Raw genomic sequence first — 16,859 nt, 5'->3', positions numbered from 1 at the left:
GGAGCCAAGACAAGTCCTGATCAAGGCTCGTTTATTCAACAAGTCCAGTAGTATTTAAACATGACCAGTTGTACACAAGAAGGCACACAAAAGATTTACATATCTAAAAGATTTTTGGGGTTACAAAGAGTTCCCGACAAGGTTCTTCTGCTTAACAGATCACAAAATGTTATCAATCATTGATTACAAGGGTATAATAAAACACACAGGTGATCAATGCAGGTTTCAGGTGTGGCTGATTATCTACATCATCTCTAGTGAGAAGTCTAGCAGTGAGATACGGTTCTTCCTGCCTCTTCCTGGAATCTCCTTAGCCTAATTGTCTGTGCCGGGATGTCTCCATCCATATGTTTAAGTGTAAACAAAAGGGGTGACTGCCTGTGGCTGCCCACACCATGAGACTTTCCTGTTCTGGTGAGCTTTGGGATCTTGTGATCTAGATCCTGCACGGCCCTTCTGTCTAGAACCACAGCAGGCAAGGTTGTGCAGCTGTGACAAACAGCTCCCTCCCCAGTCTCAGTGGCTGAAAATAGCAGAAGCTTGTTTCTCACACATTCCCCAAGTCCATCAGGGTTGGCAGACACCCAGGGACCCACCTAAAGGGACAGTCATTATTTCAAATGGTACTGGGTGCTGTCCTAGAAGGAAATATACATTGCAGAGTCTTTCATAGCTATGAAAACTTTGATATAGAAATCTCTCTCTCTCTCCCTCTCTCTTTCTCTCACATACACACATACACACACACATGCACACAGCTCATTATCTAGAAAGTCTTAAACTGTACCCACCCACAGGAAGGCGAGGACTTGCAGCATGCCCTGAGCTCAGAATGGGGCCCACTGAACATTTTTGGTGACCAGTGTGAGCGATGGCCTCCTCTGTGCTACAGGGATGCCACATCACACAGGGAACATGAGTGGCTTGATCCAATTATCAAATTACCTCCCACCGCTCTCTTTCTTTTGAGTTATTTTTGTGGAATGTCTTGCCCAAGGGAAGTTTCCAGACCACGCTCGAATGCCTGGGCCATTTGGTTTCCAGAGACAAAGTCCTCGTCTACAGGTTTCCCCCGAGCCCTGCTGGGCCTCCACCCTCGATCTGACCTCTTACTGTAACTATACTAGCTTAGGAACTTACTAATTACTCAGTTTTAGTATACCTGTTTTCCTCATCTGAAAATCATATAGCAATTCCTACCTCATAGAGTTGGGGAATAAAATACTGAATGTCAAGCCCTCACATAGGGCCTACCTAGCACACACTTTCTGGGGAGGGCCCACCTGCTCTGATGACTGGTGTTCAAGTGTGCACTGTTCTGTCCACCTGTCTCCATGAGCGTTTCTCAGCTCCCAGTGAGATTATGTATTGTTCAAGATAAGAGTTACCTCTCTGTATTCCTTTATGCTATGAGAGGGTTTTAAACATTTCAAGGAAAATGCATATTATGAAAAACTATGCAGGGATTTCAATATTTTTGATGGCAAAATAAATTTATCTTTTTTTTTAAATTATTTATTTATTTGAATTGCAGAGTTTCAGAGAGAGAGGGAAAGACGGGGCAGGGGAGAGGGTGGGTTAGAGAGGGAGAGAGAGAGAGAGAGAGAGAGAGAGAGTGAGAGAAAGATTTTCTATCTGCTGGTTCACTCCCAAAATGGCCACAAAGGCTGGGGCTAGGCCAGGCCCACGCCAGGAGCCAGGAGCTCATCTGGGTTTCCCACGCACGTTCAGGGGCTCAGGCACTTGGTCCCTCTTCTGCTGCTTCCCCAGGTACCTTAGCAGGGAGATGGATTGGAAGTGGAGCAGCCACGACGGGAACTGGTGCCCACATGGGATGACAGTGTCACAGTATCCCAGCTACGCCACATGCCAGCCCCAATAAGTTTATTTTTTAATTTCTTTTTCCAAGAACATTTGAGTACCCTCTTGTTTGAATTCATTCTTTTAACTTTCAGTTACTGATCTTTTATCATTTATATTTTCACACACAATTTTCGCACTGTGTCCTTCTTAGGATACAGATTGTTAAATATTTTGCTGTGTAAGTAGTTTATACCTTTATATGTAAAACCTAAAACCCATCATCATTTTCTCTGTTCATGCCTTATGTGTCTTAGGTCTGCGACTTAGCTGGGATAATTAAATCTTTATTTATTTATTTATTTTTTACTTAAAAAAAGTGTTTTGGTTTACGAAATTCTGCCTTTGCATCCATTTCCTTCAGATTCCCAGCATAGTTTTGCCTCTATTTCTTTCCCCTTTCTAAGGTCTTGATAGAATTATGGTATTGAGGTTACGATTGGCTAATAGCCAACCAGCCAACCAACCACTAACCAAATAAATACCCCACAAACTTACCAAGTTCATCTTCCCCATGATGTTTTGCAAGAATTTTTTTATGTGCCTCACACTAAGTTCCCAGCAGTTTTATGCAGCTGGGCTCCAGGGGTGAGTGATTCCCCAGGGAAGCAAAGGATATTTTCTGCTTACAGAGACAGCGGCTCTTGTGAAACCACCTCTGTCTTTGCTTTTGGTTCCTTGGAGTTGGAGCACGTCTGGGCTGGGTTCAAGGAGCTTCAGCCCTGGGCTTTTGAAGAGGGCTTGGGGATTTCTATTTTTAAAAAAAATATTTTTTTTGACAGGCAGAGTGGACAGTGAGAGAGAGAGACAGTGAGAAAGGTCTTCCTTTGCCGTTGGTTCACCCTCCAGTGGCTGCTGCGGCTGGCGCACCGCGCTGATCCGATGGCAGGAGCCAGGTGCTTCTCCTGGTCTCCCATGGGTGCAGGGCCCAAGCACTTGGGCCATCCTCCACTGCACTCCCTGGCCACAGCAGAGAGCTGGCCTGGAAGAGGGGCAACCGGGACAGAATCCGGCGCCCCGACTGGGACTAGAACCCGGTGTGCCGGTGCCACAAGGTGGAGGATTAGCCTAGTGAGCCGTGGCTCCGGCCATGGGCTTGGGGGATTTCTTAGCAGCCCTTGAGGGCACTGGGGCCATGCTTGTGCAGGCTCTTCGGGAAGAAGACAGGACATGTCACTGATTCCATGCAACACTTACGGTGAGATGCTGCTTGTCGCCCATGATTCTACAAGGTCACGGAAGCACAGGCCAGATCAAGAAAATGCAGCTGCAGAATTTTATGTGGTTGGGGAAATTCTTCTTCATTCATTTAGTTGAACTTTTTATTTTGCTTTTCCATTTACTGTTCTTTTTTCTCTCTTTTGAATCAGAAACGGCTCCTACTGTGGTGAAATGTCCACGGAGCTCAGGGTTTTTGAAAATACGGAAGCATCCCTGCCGTTCATCTCATACCCACAGATTCTAACCTTGTCAACTTCTGGGAGATTAGTGTGCCCTGATTTAGGGGAATTCGCCCGTAACAAAACTGATGTGAAGATTCAATGGTACAAGGTACATCTCTTAAAAATTCCATTTCATTAAAATGTGTCTCACTAGCCATTGAAAAGATATCAAATACCTATTTCTGAAGGTAGTACATTCACATATATTTCCATATTATGAATACGTGTTCAGCAACTAGAAAGGACCATGATTAACCTGTCCCATTCACCCATATGAGGGACTTCAAGTAGGGATCTTGGGGATGGTGACTTAAGAAGACAGAATATAAAATGAATCCAGTGCAAGTAATAGCTGAAGTAAACAGGTTTTTACTCTGTCATTTGTGAATATTGGAAAACTTGTGTATGTAATAACTTTATACACACACATTAAAGGAGTTTTTTTCAGATTTATTTATTGATTTGAAAGTCAGAGTTACACACACAGAGAGAAGGAGAGTCAGAGAGAGAGAGAGAGAGGTCTTATCCGCTGGTTCACTCCTCAAATGGCCACAACGGCAGGAGCTGAGCTGATCCGAAGCCAGGAGCCAGGAGCTTCTTCTGGGTCTCCCATGTGGGTGCAGGAGTCCAAGGAATTGGGTCATCTTCTACTGCTTTCCCAGGCCGCAGCAGAGAGCTGATTGGAAGTGGAGTAGTTGAGACTTGAACCAGCGCCCATATGGGATGTTGGTGCTGCAGACAGCAGTTTTACATGCTACGCCACAGTGCTGAGTGCTGGCCCCAGAAGTTTTTTTTTTTTTTTTTTTTTTTTTTTTTTAAGCAAACAATAACTCTTAGGTTAAAGGAGAAAGGATAAACATCTTTTTCCCTTGTCTGGTTGAATAAATACTACAGGTGCTTTACCGGTTCCTAGTGAGAAGACAAGATCGCTTATGTATAGACCAGGTGTTGGCAAACTGCAGTTTGGGGCCAAATCAAGCCACCACCTTTCTTTGCAAGTTCACAGGGTAAAGATAGTTTTGACTTTTTTTTTTTAAAGCTTGGGGAAAAAAAGCATATTTCATGAAAATCATGTAAAATTCAAATTTCAACATCCATGAACAGAGTCATACTGGGACATAGCCACACTCCTGTGTTTATGTGTTGTCAGTGGTTGCGCATTGCAGACTTGTGACAGAAGCCATGGGGGCCATAAAGCCTAAGCAGTTTCTTGTCTGGCCCTTCGTGGAAGCTTGCCACTCCCTGATATTGGCCATTGTTTGGTACTTAACAGAATGAGCCTGTTCATTAACAATAGGTTGACCAGAAGTTTGGCTTTCTAACTACAAGATAAATGACCAAATGCATAGTGGACACATGGGTGTATACAGGATATCAGTTTAGAATTGTAAGCTCTGAAATGGTTTTCAGGGAATGGAAGAAAGTAGCTGGATCCTGTGCCTAAGCCAGCACAGCTACAGAAGGCACTCTCTTTTGGTTTAGAAAGAGCATGTAGAGAACAAATGAAGAGAGAGAGAGAGAGAGAGAGAGAGAGAGAGAGAGAGAGAAAGAGTCTTCTATCCGATGGTTTACTTTTCAGACAGCCTGCAATAGCTGGAGCTGAGCTGATCTGAAGCCAGGAGCCAGGAGCTTCTTCCAGGTCTCCCATGCGGGTGCAGAGTCCCAAGGACTTGGGCCATCTTCCACTGCTTTCCCAGGCCATAGCAGAGAGCTGGATCAGAAGTGGAGCAGTAGGAACTTGAACCGGCGCCCTTATGGGATGCCGGCACTGCAGTCGGCAGCTTTACCTGCTATGACACAGCGCCAGCCCCATCCTTCATTTAATTGTACAGCAGCCTTAGCCAACTTATTTCCCCTCTTGGATCTGTGTATTCTTTAGAACGGCACTCAGTAATTCCCATGGTCCAGGATGGTTTTGAAGATTAAACGGAATGCTGTGCATGAAGTACCTAGTGCAGGGACTGATAGAGAGATAGGGCTCAGCATATGTGTGTGGAAAAAGATATCATGGAAATGCTTTATTTTTTCCCTCCATAATAATGCCATATGTAGGGCTGGTGCTGTGGTGTAGTGGATTAAGCTGCCGCCTGCAATGCTGGCATCGCATATGGTTCGAGTCCTGGCTGCTCCACTTCTGGTTCAGCTCCCTGCTAATGTGCCTGTGAAAACATTGGAAAGTAGCCCAAATGCTTTGGCCCCTGTACCCAGGTGGCAGACCTGGAAGAAGCTCCTGGCTCCTGGCTTCAACCTGACCCAGCCCTGGCCATTGTGGCCATTTGGGGAGTGAACCAGCAGATGGATGATCTCTCTCTCTCTGTCTCTCTCTCTGTCTTTCTGTCTCTCTCTCTGTAACTCTGCCTTTCAAATAAATAAATAATCTTAAGAAAATACTGCCATGTGTTCTGAGCATGTACTATATCCAAGCCTGTTCCAAACTCCTCAATGTGCAACCATTTTACAGATAAGGAAATGTAAGGAGCTTACTCCAAGTCACATGGCTGGTAGGCGCAGAAGTCCAAACGCTAACCCTGGAGTAATTGTACTGCTGGGCCCTGTTGGTTTCTTCATATTTGACCACTCATGCCAAGAACAATGAGAGTTGTCCTTTTAATTAAATAAACTCTGAGGAAGAACTTCATGAGCCGTGTGGCTGACTATTTCAATTTTGTCTGTGATCCTATTACAAGTAAGATTCTGAAATGACTCAGGGTATATCAGACCATTGTCAGCTTTCAACCATCAAGATTTTGAAAGACACATTCCTGAGAATATGGTGTTCCCATTGGGATGTTCTCCTAAACCCCATTCACTGTTTCCTGTTTACTGGAGGCCTTGTGCTTGTATTCTACAGAGAATCCATGGAACCCTGTACCACATGAGATATGTGGACTCATTTCTCCCATGTAGTCTTTTCGTATGAATTTTTCTCCACCTTGCTGACTCCTAAGATTGATTTTAAAGTAATTACCACAGTATCATCTCCTCTGAGCACTGTCATCCAAGTCATCATGACTAATAGTGTTCTTCCCAGAAATTTCCTGAGGCCTATCAGAAGCAGTCAGGTCATAAATATGTATTTAAAAATGGCCTACATTGTCAAGAAGAGTTAGTTTGTTTCTTCCCATGTGCTTAAAAATGCTTTAAATTTTGGGGTAAAAAATTTAGCAATTTTATTTCTTTTATATGTTAATAAATTCCTTTTCCTTTTGTACTTTGGGTATATTTTTAACTATGTTTTTCATAGTTGGCCAAATCAATAATACCAGGGCAAATTTTTGGTTGCAAATTCAACATTAGTTCACAGTGATAGTGCGATTTGTAGCTTTTGAGATGTATATTAGTAGATAATGTAATATTAAAAACCGTTTTTTTCTTAAGGATTCTGTCCTTTTGGATCAAGACAATAAGAAATTTATAAGTGTGACAGGGACATCTCACTTAGTCATCCAGGATGTGGCCATGGAGGATGCGGGCTACTACATGTGTGCCTTCACATTTTCCCATGGAGGAAAGCAGTACAACGTCACTAGGAATATTGAACTGCGTATCAAGCGTAAGTACTCGAGGGCCTTGTGCATCCTGGCTCAGTAACAAGAATGATAGCAACAAATTTGGGTTCGTGTAGAATTCTTGGCACGTCTTCGCTATGAAAGGCAGTGGAAAACGGACGTGTGGACTCACCTAAAACAGCAGACTTATGACAGGTGTGTGACGTTTTGAAAGGTGTTGAGCAGGGAGGGGAGATGAATCCTTGGGGAGTTGATGGAGTTCGAGGATGAATCTAAAAGGCACCACTAGAGGGAGCCAAACAACGGTTTGCCTGAAAGATCTCTGCAAAAAATTTCCACCAACAGGCTCTGTGGTAGAACATGGCTGCCCTATCTTTGTGTCTAATTCTGCGATACTGGGCTTTTATTAAATTTTTCAGCTAGAACACAATGTATTGGCATATCCAGTGAAAATCATCCTTTTGTGGTCTTTTCTAAGATGTGTCTAGCTGCTCTTGAGAGCTGCATTGACTTAAATGAATTGTACTTGGACATGAGAATATGGGGGTCCTTTAAGTAGTTCACAGAAAATAGAATTGATGATGAGCTTACTGTTGTGCAAAAAGATGGAAACCCCTGTAATTTTTCATTAAAGGGAACTCTCTCTGAACATTTTTGCGAAACTCTCATATAGGCATGGATTTCAATGTTTTTTACATCAAAAGAAACCAATATTTTACATCCATTTTCTCATGAACTCTTTGAACTCCCTCACCATGTTGTGAACAGAGTTGAGTAACATTTAATAGTTGTTCAACTTTTACTCTGCACCTTTTACATGCCGGATGTGGAGCTGGGTGCCAGGGGTGTGCAAGTGTGCCAGTCCCGGGCAAACCACCTGGAGACTGTGCCACCCTTCTTTGTTTCATATGCTGGACAACGAGTTGGAGTCTTTTAAGGAGACCATACTAACGTTACACAATAATTCAGTTTCACTACAAGGACAGCACCTTTTCCGAGAAGCAACATTTCTAGATTGTATCGCCTTTACTGTCCTGTGAGGATGCATCCACATCAACTGCTTGTTCACGGTGCATGGATGAAACTTCCAGTGCCTTCCAGAGGGCCAGAGATTCATCCTGTTCATTCACTACTGCACAGGAACGCTAGGGAGCGATCGACTTGTTATCCTGTGTGGTGGGCTTTCCTTATCTCACGATTCTCAAAGGGTGGCTCTGGGTCACCAGCAGCTGCTTGATCAGACATGCTAGCTAGACATGCAAATCTAAGGGGCCAAGCAGACCTGCCACCTTGGACAGTGCGGGTCAGGGGGCGGCAGTCTGTGTTTCACAATCCTCCAGATGACACTGGTGCTCCCCTAAGTTTGAGAACCACTGAGGGGTCTGGTTCTTATCTCCTCTTCATTGCCCAGCACCAAATGACAGTGATGTCTTGGAGGGGTGGAAGAGGCTCCTGGCTGCAGCTGAGAAGGGTTTTGGTCCTTAACCTATGCTGTTGCGTTGCCTAGGGCTTACTCAACATGAGGATTTCAAAACCTTTGTCAGTGGAAGAAGTGAGGATGATGAGGCTAATTGTGGAGGCAAATCTTAGCTGCCTCCCTCCATGCTGTCCTTTTGGTTCATTCCACTTCTGCCTCAACTAAAAGGACATGAGTGGCCAAGGCTGGGTTACTGTATGAGGATACTTGAAAAAGTCCACGGAAAAAGGAATTGGAAGATAAATTTATTTTAGGGCAACAATTTTTTTGAACTCAATACATTTGAGGGACCTTTAAGAAGTTAATGAAAAAATGTGTGTTATGAAAAAAGTCTGAATTTTGAAATGCTTTTTAAAATTTACTTGAGAGGGTCATGAGAGACAGAGATAGGCACAGAGGCAGAGTTCCCGCCTGCTGGCTCACTCCCCAAATGGCTGCAATACCCCCAGTTGTGGCCAAAGCTGAGAACCAGGAACTCAGAACCAACTCTCCCACGTGGGTGGCAGGAACCCAGTTACTCGAGCCATTATCACTACCTTCCAGAATTTGTACCAGTAGCAAGCTAGACTTGGGAGCTGGAGCTGGGGATTGAATCTTGCTACTCTGATGTGGGACATGGATATTGTAACTGGCATCTTAATTGCTAAGCCAAACACCCACCCCCAAACTGGTTTTGGTTCTGAGATACCCTCATATTTATCACCCAGTGTGGAATGAATTAGCCGTATACACAGATGGCTCTCTAGCCCCTGTGCCTTTTTCGGAAAAGAATCTTCACCTTCTGGGGCAGGAACTTCGGAGAGGTTTGAGGATGTATCTTAGCACAGTGAGGCCTTTGGGCAAAACCTGTCATGTGGACATCATCACATACGTATTAAAAAATGCATTGGTCGGGGATGGCGCTGTGGTGTAGTAGGTTAAGTCTCCGCCTGCGGTGCCAGCATCCCATGAGTGCTGATTCAAGTCCCGGCTGCTCCTCTTCCCATGCAGCTTGCTGCTTGCGGCCTGGGAAAAGAGTGGAAGATGGCCTGAGTCCTTGGGCACCTGCACTCACATGGGAGACTCAGAAGAAGCTCCTGGATTCAGATCAACCCATCTCCAGCCATTGAGGCCATCTGGGGAGTGAACTAGCAGATGGAAGATTCTCTCTCTCTCTCCTCTCTCCTTCTATGTCTGTAATTCTGCCTTTCAAATAAATAAATACATCTTTAAAAAATGCATTCAGGGAGCAATTGTTTAGCCTAACAGATCAGATGCCCCCATATCAGAATATCAGCTCCATTCAGCTCCATTCCAACTCTGGCTCTTTTTTTTTTTTTTTTTTTTTTTTTTTTTTTTTTTTTTTTTTTTTTACTGTTTTAGTAGTGGTTTTACCGTTAATTCTCATAGTACAACACATTAAGGTCAGAGATCTACATGGGAAGAAAGTACACAGTGACTCCTGTTGTTGATTTAACAATTGACACTCTTATTTATGATGTCAGTGATCACCCGAGGCTCTTGTCATGAGCTGCCAAGGCTATGGAAGCCTCTTGAGTTCACCAACTCCGATCTTATTTAGACAAGGCCATTATCAAAGTGGAAGTTCTCTCCTCCCTTCAGAGAAAGGTACCTCCTTCTTTGATGGCCCGTTCTTTCTCCAGCTCTGGCTCTTAACTCCAGCTTCCTGTCAATGCAGATCCCAGGAGGCAGTGGTGATGACTCAAGTAATTGGGTTCCTGTCACCCACATGGCAGACCTGACCAGCACTACTGGCTCCCAGCATTGGTCCTAGGCTAGCCCTGGGCGTTTTGGATATTTGCAGAGTTAACTAGCTGGTGGGAGTTCTCTGTCTCTTAAATAGGTAGATAGACAGACAGCTAGCTAGATAACTAGATAGGTGGATAGATGGATAGGTAGAATTAAAAAAAAAAATGCCTTCAGGAAGCCTGGGAGGGGAATGGTTGTTTATCTCAGAGCAAAGAACAAAGACTGTCTGTGGAATGTGTGTTCACTGTAGCCTCTTCCAGTAATCTCTCTTCTGGGAATGGTGTTGGCCAAAAATGCTCAGTTTCGTGGAGAGCCTGTTTCCTTGCCAGATGGAGACTGATTCTCACAATGACTGCTCATACTGTAAAGGATAATTTAGTTAATTAGCCAAACAATGGAACTTGAGCATCAGCACAAAATAAAGGCTTTCCTAATGGAATCTCTTTTCCTTACATCTTTTTCAGAAAGAATAGAAGAGACCATTCCCGTGATTATCTCCCCCCGCCAGACCATATCAGCTTCTCTGGGTAAGACCCTCCGGGGCTGTGGAACCCATGCACCTGCAAGAATTCCTGAAATCCCAACGCTAGGGTCTCAGGACCTCTGTGTGGTGCTGCCCATACCTCTCCCTTTGAAGTGTAGTGCACCTGTCAAGTGTGAGGCTGGCATAACAAATGCAAACACTCTGCTCTGTAAAATGTTGTTAGAAATAACATTTTTTGAAAAAAAAAAAAAACCCTAAGAAGATACTTCAAAAAGTTCATGGAAAAGTGGAGTTACAAGATGAGTTGATTTTTGTACAAAATGTTTTTGAATTCTACAGATAGTTTTTCATGATACACATTTCCCATGAACTTTTTAAACACCCTTATACTTTGTTTCGTGCAAATCCTACCTATAAAACTGAATGCAACAAAATGAACATGGCGGTGACGATTGTGAACAGTAGTGAGATTAGTGAATCCCTTATGTAACCAGCATGTTTGCTTATTAAACCCTGGCCGCAGGATCATTCAAACATGTTTAGCTTCCATTTGGTGTTGGATTTCAATTATAAATTTTACTTGGAGAACATAGAGGAGTGGACCTTTTGTGTAGACACTGCAGCTGGCAGTGAACTGCAGCCCACTTGGCTGCCTGTGCTCTGGAAATGCAGGGTATCAGGACCATTGGTTGGCTCCTGGGGCCCTAGCTCCTTAGTGCTCCTAGCACCCAATCCGTTGCTTTGAAAGCACTTCTCTGCATAGTGGGGTCATGTGGGCCTGGATTCACTGGCCTGCTGAGCTGACAGAAGTAGAAGAACTAGAATTCTGAGCCAGAGGTGGGGCCATATGCTACAGAGTGCCCTGTCACCCAAGAGGAAGAAGCGAATGGGAGGGAGTTATGCTTGCTTCTCGCTCCTCTTCTTTGGTGACTTAAAACAGAAAAATAACTGTACCAAAAATGCAGTGGCTTGTTAGAAGGTTAATTCCAAATGAGAACCACCAGGGGTGGAGAGTTTCTAGCAGAGTGCTGTAACTAAGACAACAACGGGCAAAAAGAACAGATTTGCACATTGATCTGGCTGTTTTGAAGTTGCTAAAATACATTGTAGAAGAGATCCCTTAAATTCAGAATATCCTGTAGGAGCTAAGTAGCCCTGGCAAAGCCGTTGCTCTTCCTGTGCCTGGCGTTTGCACCAGCCATGAAGACCAGCTGGAGGAACTGGAGGCATTGGGTGACTGTTCAAGCTCTAGGTGGTCAGAATCATCTGAGGAAACTAAATGTCCTCCTAAGAAAAGCCTGGAAGCTGAAGGGTGTTTGAGAAGACAGGGAGGGACCTACTACCCAAGTTGGCTGATGGTTGTGAGCAGCTGGGGTGCTTCCTGGTGATTGACAAGCTGTGTCTTGCTGTCCACAGGGTCAAGACTGACAATCCCATGTAAGGTGTTTCTGGGAGCTGGCACACCCTTGAGCACCATGCTGTGGTGGAAGGCCAACAACACCCATGTGGACAGCGCCTACCAGGGGGGCCGTGTGACCGAGGGACCACGCCAGTAAGTGGGAGAGAGGGTTCTGTTCTGAGATCCTTGTAGACTTCACTTTTCCTCCTGGAGACATTGTCATATCCTGCTCCTCAGTGTGACCCACACGGACCAGGCGGAAAACAACTCTTGTTGCTTGCAAACTGTTGAACTGTCAGAATTTTAAAAGTTGAGCTTTGCTGAAAATTGTGTTGAGAGTCAAACTTTGTGTATCACTCTTTGAGAGTGGACTTACAGATCTCTAGCTGATATTGATGTTGCAGTTGGTGGCTTTTGCAGTTTGAAGACATGTTTTAGAACGAACACACCTCTATTCCCTCTCTGCAGCACTATTATTGCCTATTTCTATAAAGTCCATCGAAGTCTGTAACATAGCTACAGTGTCTGTAGCGTCCCTTCTGTTTCTTGGGCAACTGAGGACTGTTGCCGTCTCTGAGAGAGATTAATTATAAAAGAACAAATTCCATTTCCATAGCATTCATCTCTAGACAATGTTTTCACACCGTGAAACTAGAACAATTAGACCCTGTCAAGGGGAAGCATTTGCACATGCAAAGAGAGATGATTCAACATTGCACAGTGTAGTTTTAAAATCACACTTTTGATACTCTGAATTAACCTGACCTTTTGCTTGACACATTTTTGTCCTTTTTGGAAGGCTTATCAAAAAGAAATTCTTTCTGTGTGCAATTTACTGGATACAAATTGTGTGTGGTTAGCTCTGCTCCCAAGCCCTTGTTGCGAAATACTTGGCCACAACCAAATGTCCCATGTCAGCTTACTCACACCATCTATTTACTTAAAGCTGATACTTTTTCCTTATAGATGGAGCAAAAATAGTCCTAGCGGGGCCCCTCAGTGATGTTTAGATATGGTGAAGTAGCTTCAGCTTCTTCTAACATCACAAATGGCCTCTCTCTCACCTAGAGCTGTTCTCCCCGTCCGTGAGCAGCCCTCTGATGTCCTTGAGCAGCCAGAGTGAGAACAGAGAACAGAGGTGCAGGGCTGGAGTCCTGGAAACCCCCTACTCTTCAGTATGCAAATAATTTATCAATGAGGGAGTCAAATTTCCCCAGGCTAGACATTTCTGTCTCCAAGGCTGGATCTTTGTTCATCAAGGGCCTTATTCGATGACATTTGCCATTATGCAGACCAAGCTGGCTCCTGTAGGTTCCCATTGTAACAAATGTCCCTATGACAGAGACCAGTATCTTCAATAATTCTCTGACCTTTGGAAGCAGACTTAGAAATTCTCCCAAATGAGTAATGAATACAGTGGCTCGAGCTCCTACCCTCGGGAAGTTGGAAATCACAATGGGCACTTCCAATCACACAGGACTAGCTGTCTATGTTGTAAAAGACAAGCTTGCCTTTGACAAACTGAAAGCAAGGGACTGCTTCTTCCCTCAGGGAATATTCCGAAAATAATGAGAACTACATCGAAGTGCCATTGATTTTCAATCCAGTCACCAGAGAAGATCTGAACACGGATTTTAAGTGTGTGGTCCGGAATACGTTGAGTGTTCAGACACTACACACCACAGTCAGAGAAGGTATGTATTTTGGGCACACTGAAGGGAGAAACAAAATGTTGAAAATTCTACAGATGCTAGATAAAGCTTCTTGTTCTCTAGACAGTAACTCTAGAAATTGTTCAGCTTTGTCCATCAGTGGGCAGCTGAAAGCAACATTCTCATTTTCATTTGTAAGTTTTTTTTTTTTTTTGGCTAGGGTAGAGCTGGACTTTGGCAAATCATACTCAAAAAATTTCAAGGCAATGTGAGTTTTGGAAACCAGATAAAACAGTTACGTAATAAACGTTTACATACTCTGTGTCCTCATGTGGTTCTGTCTTAGCTCACTGGGATTTTCTCCCCCTCACATGGCCTCTAGAAGAGGTGGATCGCTCTTAATCTTGAAGTTCAAAACTTCATCAGCAAGAGCTGAGGACTGGGACATACCCAGGGTTGAGGGCAACTTTAAGGTCAGCGTCTTTAGACAACAGGAAATAAGTACAAGGCAATAGCCCAAGTAACCCAGTGTCCATTTAGGGACATTTCTAAAAGATAAAATGAAAAACAGCCATTATCAGTTTTGTCCAAATTGATTTCTTCTTGATGTTTAATCTTGAACAGGAAAGGGAGGTGCCTGTATGCAGTTTCTGTTGACAGCCAGGCAGATAAAGCAGAGGAGCCAAAGGGATTCCCAGGGCAGGCTCACTGGGATCAAAGAACCAGAATTCGCCCCACACCTCCCACTTTGCTGGGGAGGTGGCTGCAGGCAAACTCGAAAGGCAATGGTTTGGCCAAGCCCGGAGTAGGGAATGACGCTTACGAGACACCACGACCTTGGTGTCAGGAACATACTTCCTGAATATCAATGCACATTTATCAGGACAAACAAACTCTAATTTTTTCATTTCTGTGAATCTACACTGGCGCGTCCTGTTTTACAGCCAGGGACTGTCCCGTGCTGACCTGCCTTTCTTCTCCCGACAGCCTCTTCCTCGTTCTCCTGGGAGATTGCACTGGCCCCCCTGACGCTGGTCTTCTTGGTGTTGGGGGGACTATGGATGCACAGGCGGTGCAAACGCAGAGCTGGAAAAGCATATGGTCTGACTATGCTGAAGACTGGCTGCCAAGAATTTCCAGCCTACCCAAGTACAATAAAGGAAATGATTTAATGCCAACAGGAACCATATCCTGTCTTATGGAAGTGCTGTGCCTTTCTGATGGCTCCTGCTTTTCCTCAGCTGTTTAACAGAGCCACTGTCAACGGTGGGTTTGAGTAGGCGGCTGAAGTCTTAGGTTCCATTATTTTTCTTGCAATCAACAGCAGGAGCAAACGTGCACGTGAGTCTGAGCCTGAGGAATTCTCTACCACTTGAGATCTCTTGAAAAGAATGAGATACCCTTGGGCCTGACTCCCCGTGGCAAACATCTGAAATGAGTTTTGAAACTCATTCACGCATTCAAATTTATTTTGGCTAGGCTCTAGGAGATGTTGTAGAAACGGAGAAGGGTAAGATGTAGTTTGCCTTTCAGGAAGACAGAATTTCATTTTGAGCCCGGAAAAGATGATTTAGAAATGCCAAAGTGTAAGAAGCAATGAGAGTTGCTGATTTTTTTTGAAATGGTGATCCGAAGGATAATAATTAATATAGAATGGATTGGGCAGTTAGCCTGATGGCTAAGAGGCTTGTTGAGATGCCGGGACTTGCTTCTCGACGCTTGTTCCTGACTTCTGCTTACTTCTGAGGCATACCTGGGAGGCAGCAGCGATGGCTCAAGTGACTGGGCCCCTGCTGCCCATGAGGGAGAACCAGATGGAGTTTCAGGCTCCTTGATTCTACCCCAACAGAGCCCCAGCTCTTGTGGGCATTTGGGGGAATGAAGAGCAGATGGGAGCTTTCTCTATCTGTCCTCTCCCTCTCAAATAAGTAAATAAATAAATAGATTAAGAAACAGCAGTGTGAATTGTTGATACACACAATGGACCGTACTGGTGTGCTGAGAAATAGACCCAACTTTTAAGCATTCTTCTGAAAATGAAGAAAAGGGAAGAGCATTGACGTAATTGTCTACAAATTGGAAAAAAACATAATCAGGGCCTGCTTGGTCTCATGCATCAAAAGACTTTTACATGGGCAAATGGGTTTAGGAAAAAACATTGAATGGCAAGAAAACTAGCATGGCTCTCTCCTCCACTTATTTGGGTGTGTGTTCAAACGGGACCTTCTCAGAGGCCTTTCCAGACAAATACCTCCTAGGGCCGGCATTGTGGCACAGTGGGCTAAACCGCTGCTTGCAATGCCAACATCCCATATCCAACCCCATATTTGGGTCCCAGCTCCTCCATTTCCAGTCCAGCTCCCTGCTAATGCAGCTGGGAAAGCAGAAGATGATGGCCCTGGGAGACCCAGATGGAGTTCCCGGCTCCTTGCTTTGGCCTGACCCAACTCTGGATGGATGCTGTGCCCATTTGGGGGGTAAACCAGAGGATGGAAGATTCTCTCTCTCTCTCTTTCTCTCTCTCTCTCCAGTTTTCTCTCTCACTCTTTCAAATCAATAAAATCTTTCAAAAAAAATAAGGTCACATCTCCTTCATTCTCACTTTGTGCCATGGTAGCTCCTAGTACCACCAGACCTTCTGTGACAGACACTTGTTTATTTTCTATCTGTGTTGGCCCCCTGAATGGAAGAGCACAGCACTGGCCCCAGTATCTTGAAGCAGGCATTTTATATCTCTTAGTAGAATAGAGGAAAATAAGACTGTTGAGTGTTCACTGAAGGATTGCAAGAATAAGGATTGATGGGATTCTGTTGCAACTTTTGCACAATAAAGTCATAAAAACATGATTTAAAGGAAATTGTGTCAAGTCGAAGGATTATAATGGCCACAGACAGAGTTATTCAATGTTGTAAGAAAGGCATCGGTCCTAGTCCATTTGGGCTGCTAGATCAAAATATCATTAATTTATTTTTCACATTTCTGGGTGTTGAGAAGTCCAAGGTGAAGGCACTGGCAGATTTTCTGTCTGGCAAGGGCCTGCTTCCTGGATCATAGACAAGGCCCCTCGGGAGTTAATTGCCTCTCAGGGCCCCACTTCCTAATACTCTCATAATGGAGGTCAGGTTGCAGCAGACGAGTCTGGGGAGGACCCATTCAGACTCTGACAGCAGCATCCCCCTTGCAGACAGAAGAAAGCAAGTAGGGAATTTGCAGAAGAGACTCCTAGAGGAACACCTGGGAAAATGAGTCAGTAATCACCTGTGAGACCAGTGCCTTCAGACACTTC

At 44.4% G+C, this 16,859-nt stretch overlaps 1 protein-coding gene across 3 annotated transcripts in view; it reads left to right on the top strand.

The window, feature by feature from the left end:
* The window catches only part of IL1R2 (interleukin 1 receptor type 2), a 36,700-nt gene extending 20,548 nt beyond the window's left edge, over window positions 1-16,152 (top strand). For all 3 annotated transcript variants that reach the window (XM_008253249.4, XM_017339459.3, XM_070068708.1), the window contains 6 exons: window positions 3,231-3,411; window positions 6,681-6,855; window positions 10,502-10,564; window positions 11,938-12,073; window positions 13,472-13,614; window positions 14,560-16,152. In XM_008253249.4, the coding sequence (XP_008251471.2) occupies window positions 3,231-3,411; window positions 6,681-6,855; window positions 10,502-10,564; window positions 11,938-12,073; window positions 13,472-13,614; window positions 14,560-14,744 (883 nt within the window). In that variant the 3' untranslated portion in view covers window positions 14,745-16,152. The remainder of the gene's footprint in view (window positions 1-3,230; window positions 3,412-6,680; window positions 6,856-10,501; window positions 10,565-11,937; window positions 12,074-13,471; window positions 13,615-14,559) is intronic.
* Window positions 16,153-16,859: the final 707 nt, after the last annotated feature.

This window comes from Oryctolagus cuniculus, chromosome 2 (assembly GCF_964237555.1).
Source record: "Oryctolagus cuniculus chromosome 2, mOryCun1.1, whole genome shotgun sequence".
In the NCBI taxonomy this organism is placed as follows: domain Eukaryota; kingdom Metazoa; phylum Chordata; class Mammalia; order Lagomorpha; family Leporidae; genus Oryctolagus; species Oryctolagus cuniculus.
Note: the sequence above shows the minus strand (reverse complement) of the source record. Positions and strands in the feature narration are given on the sequence as shown.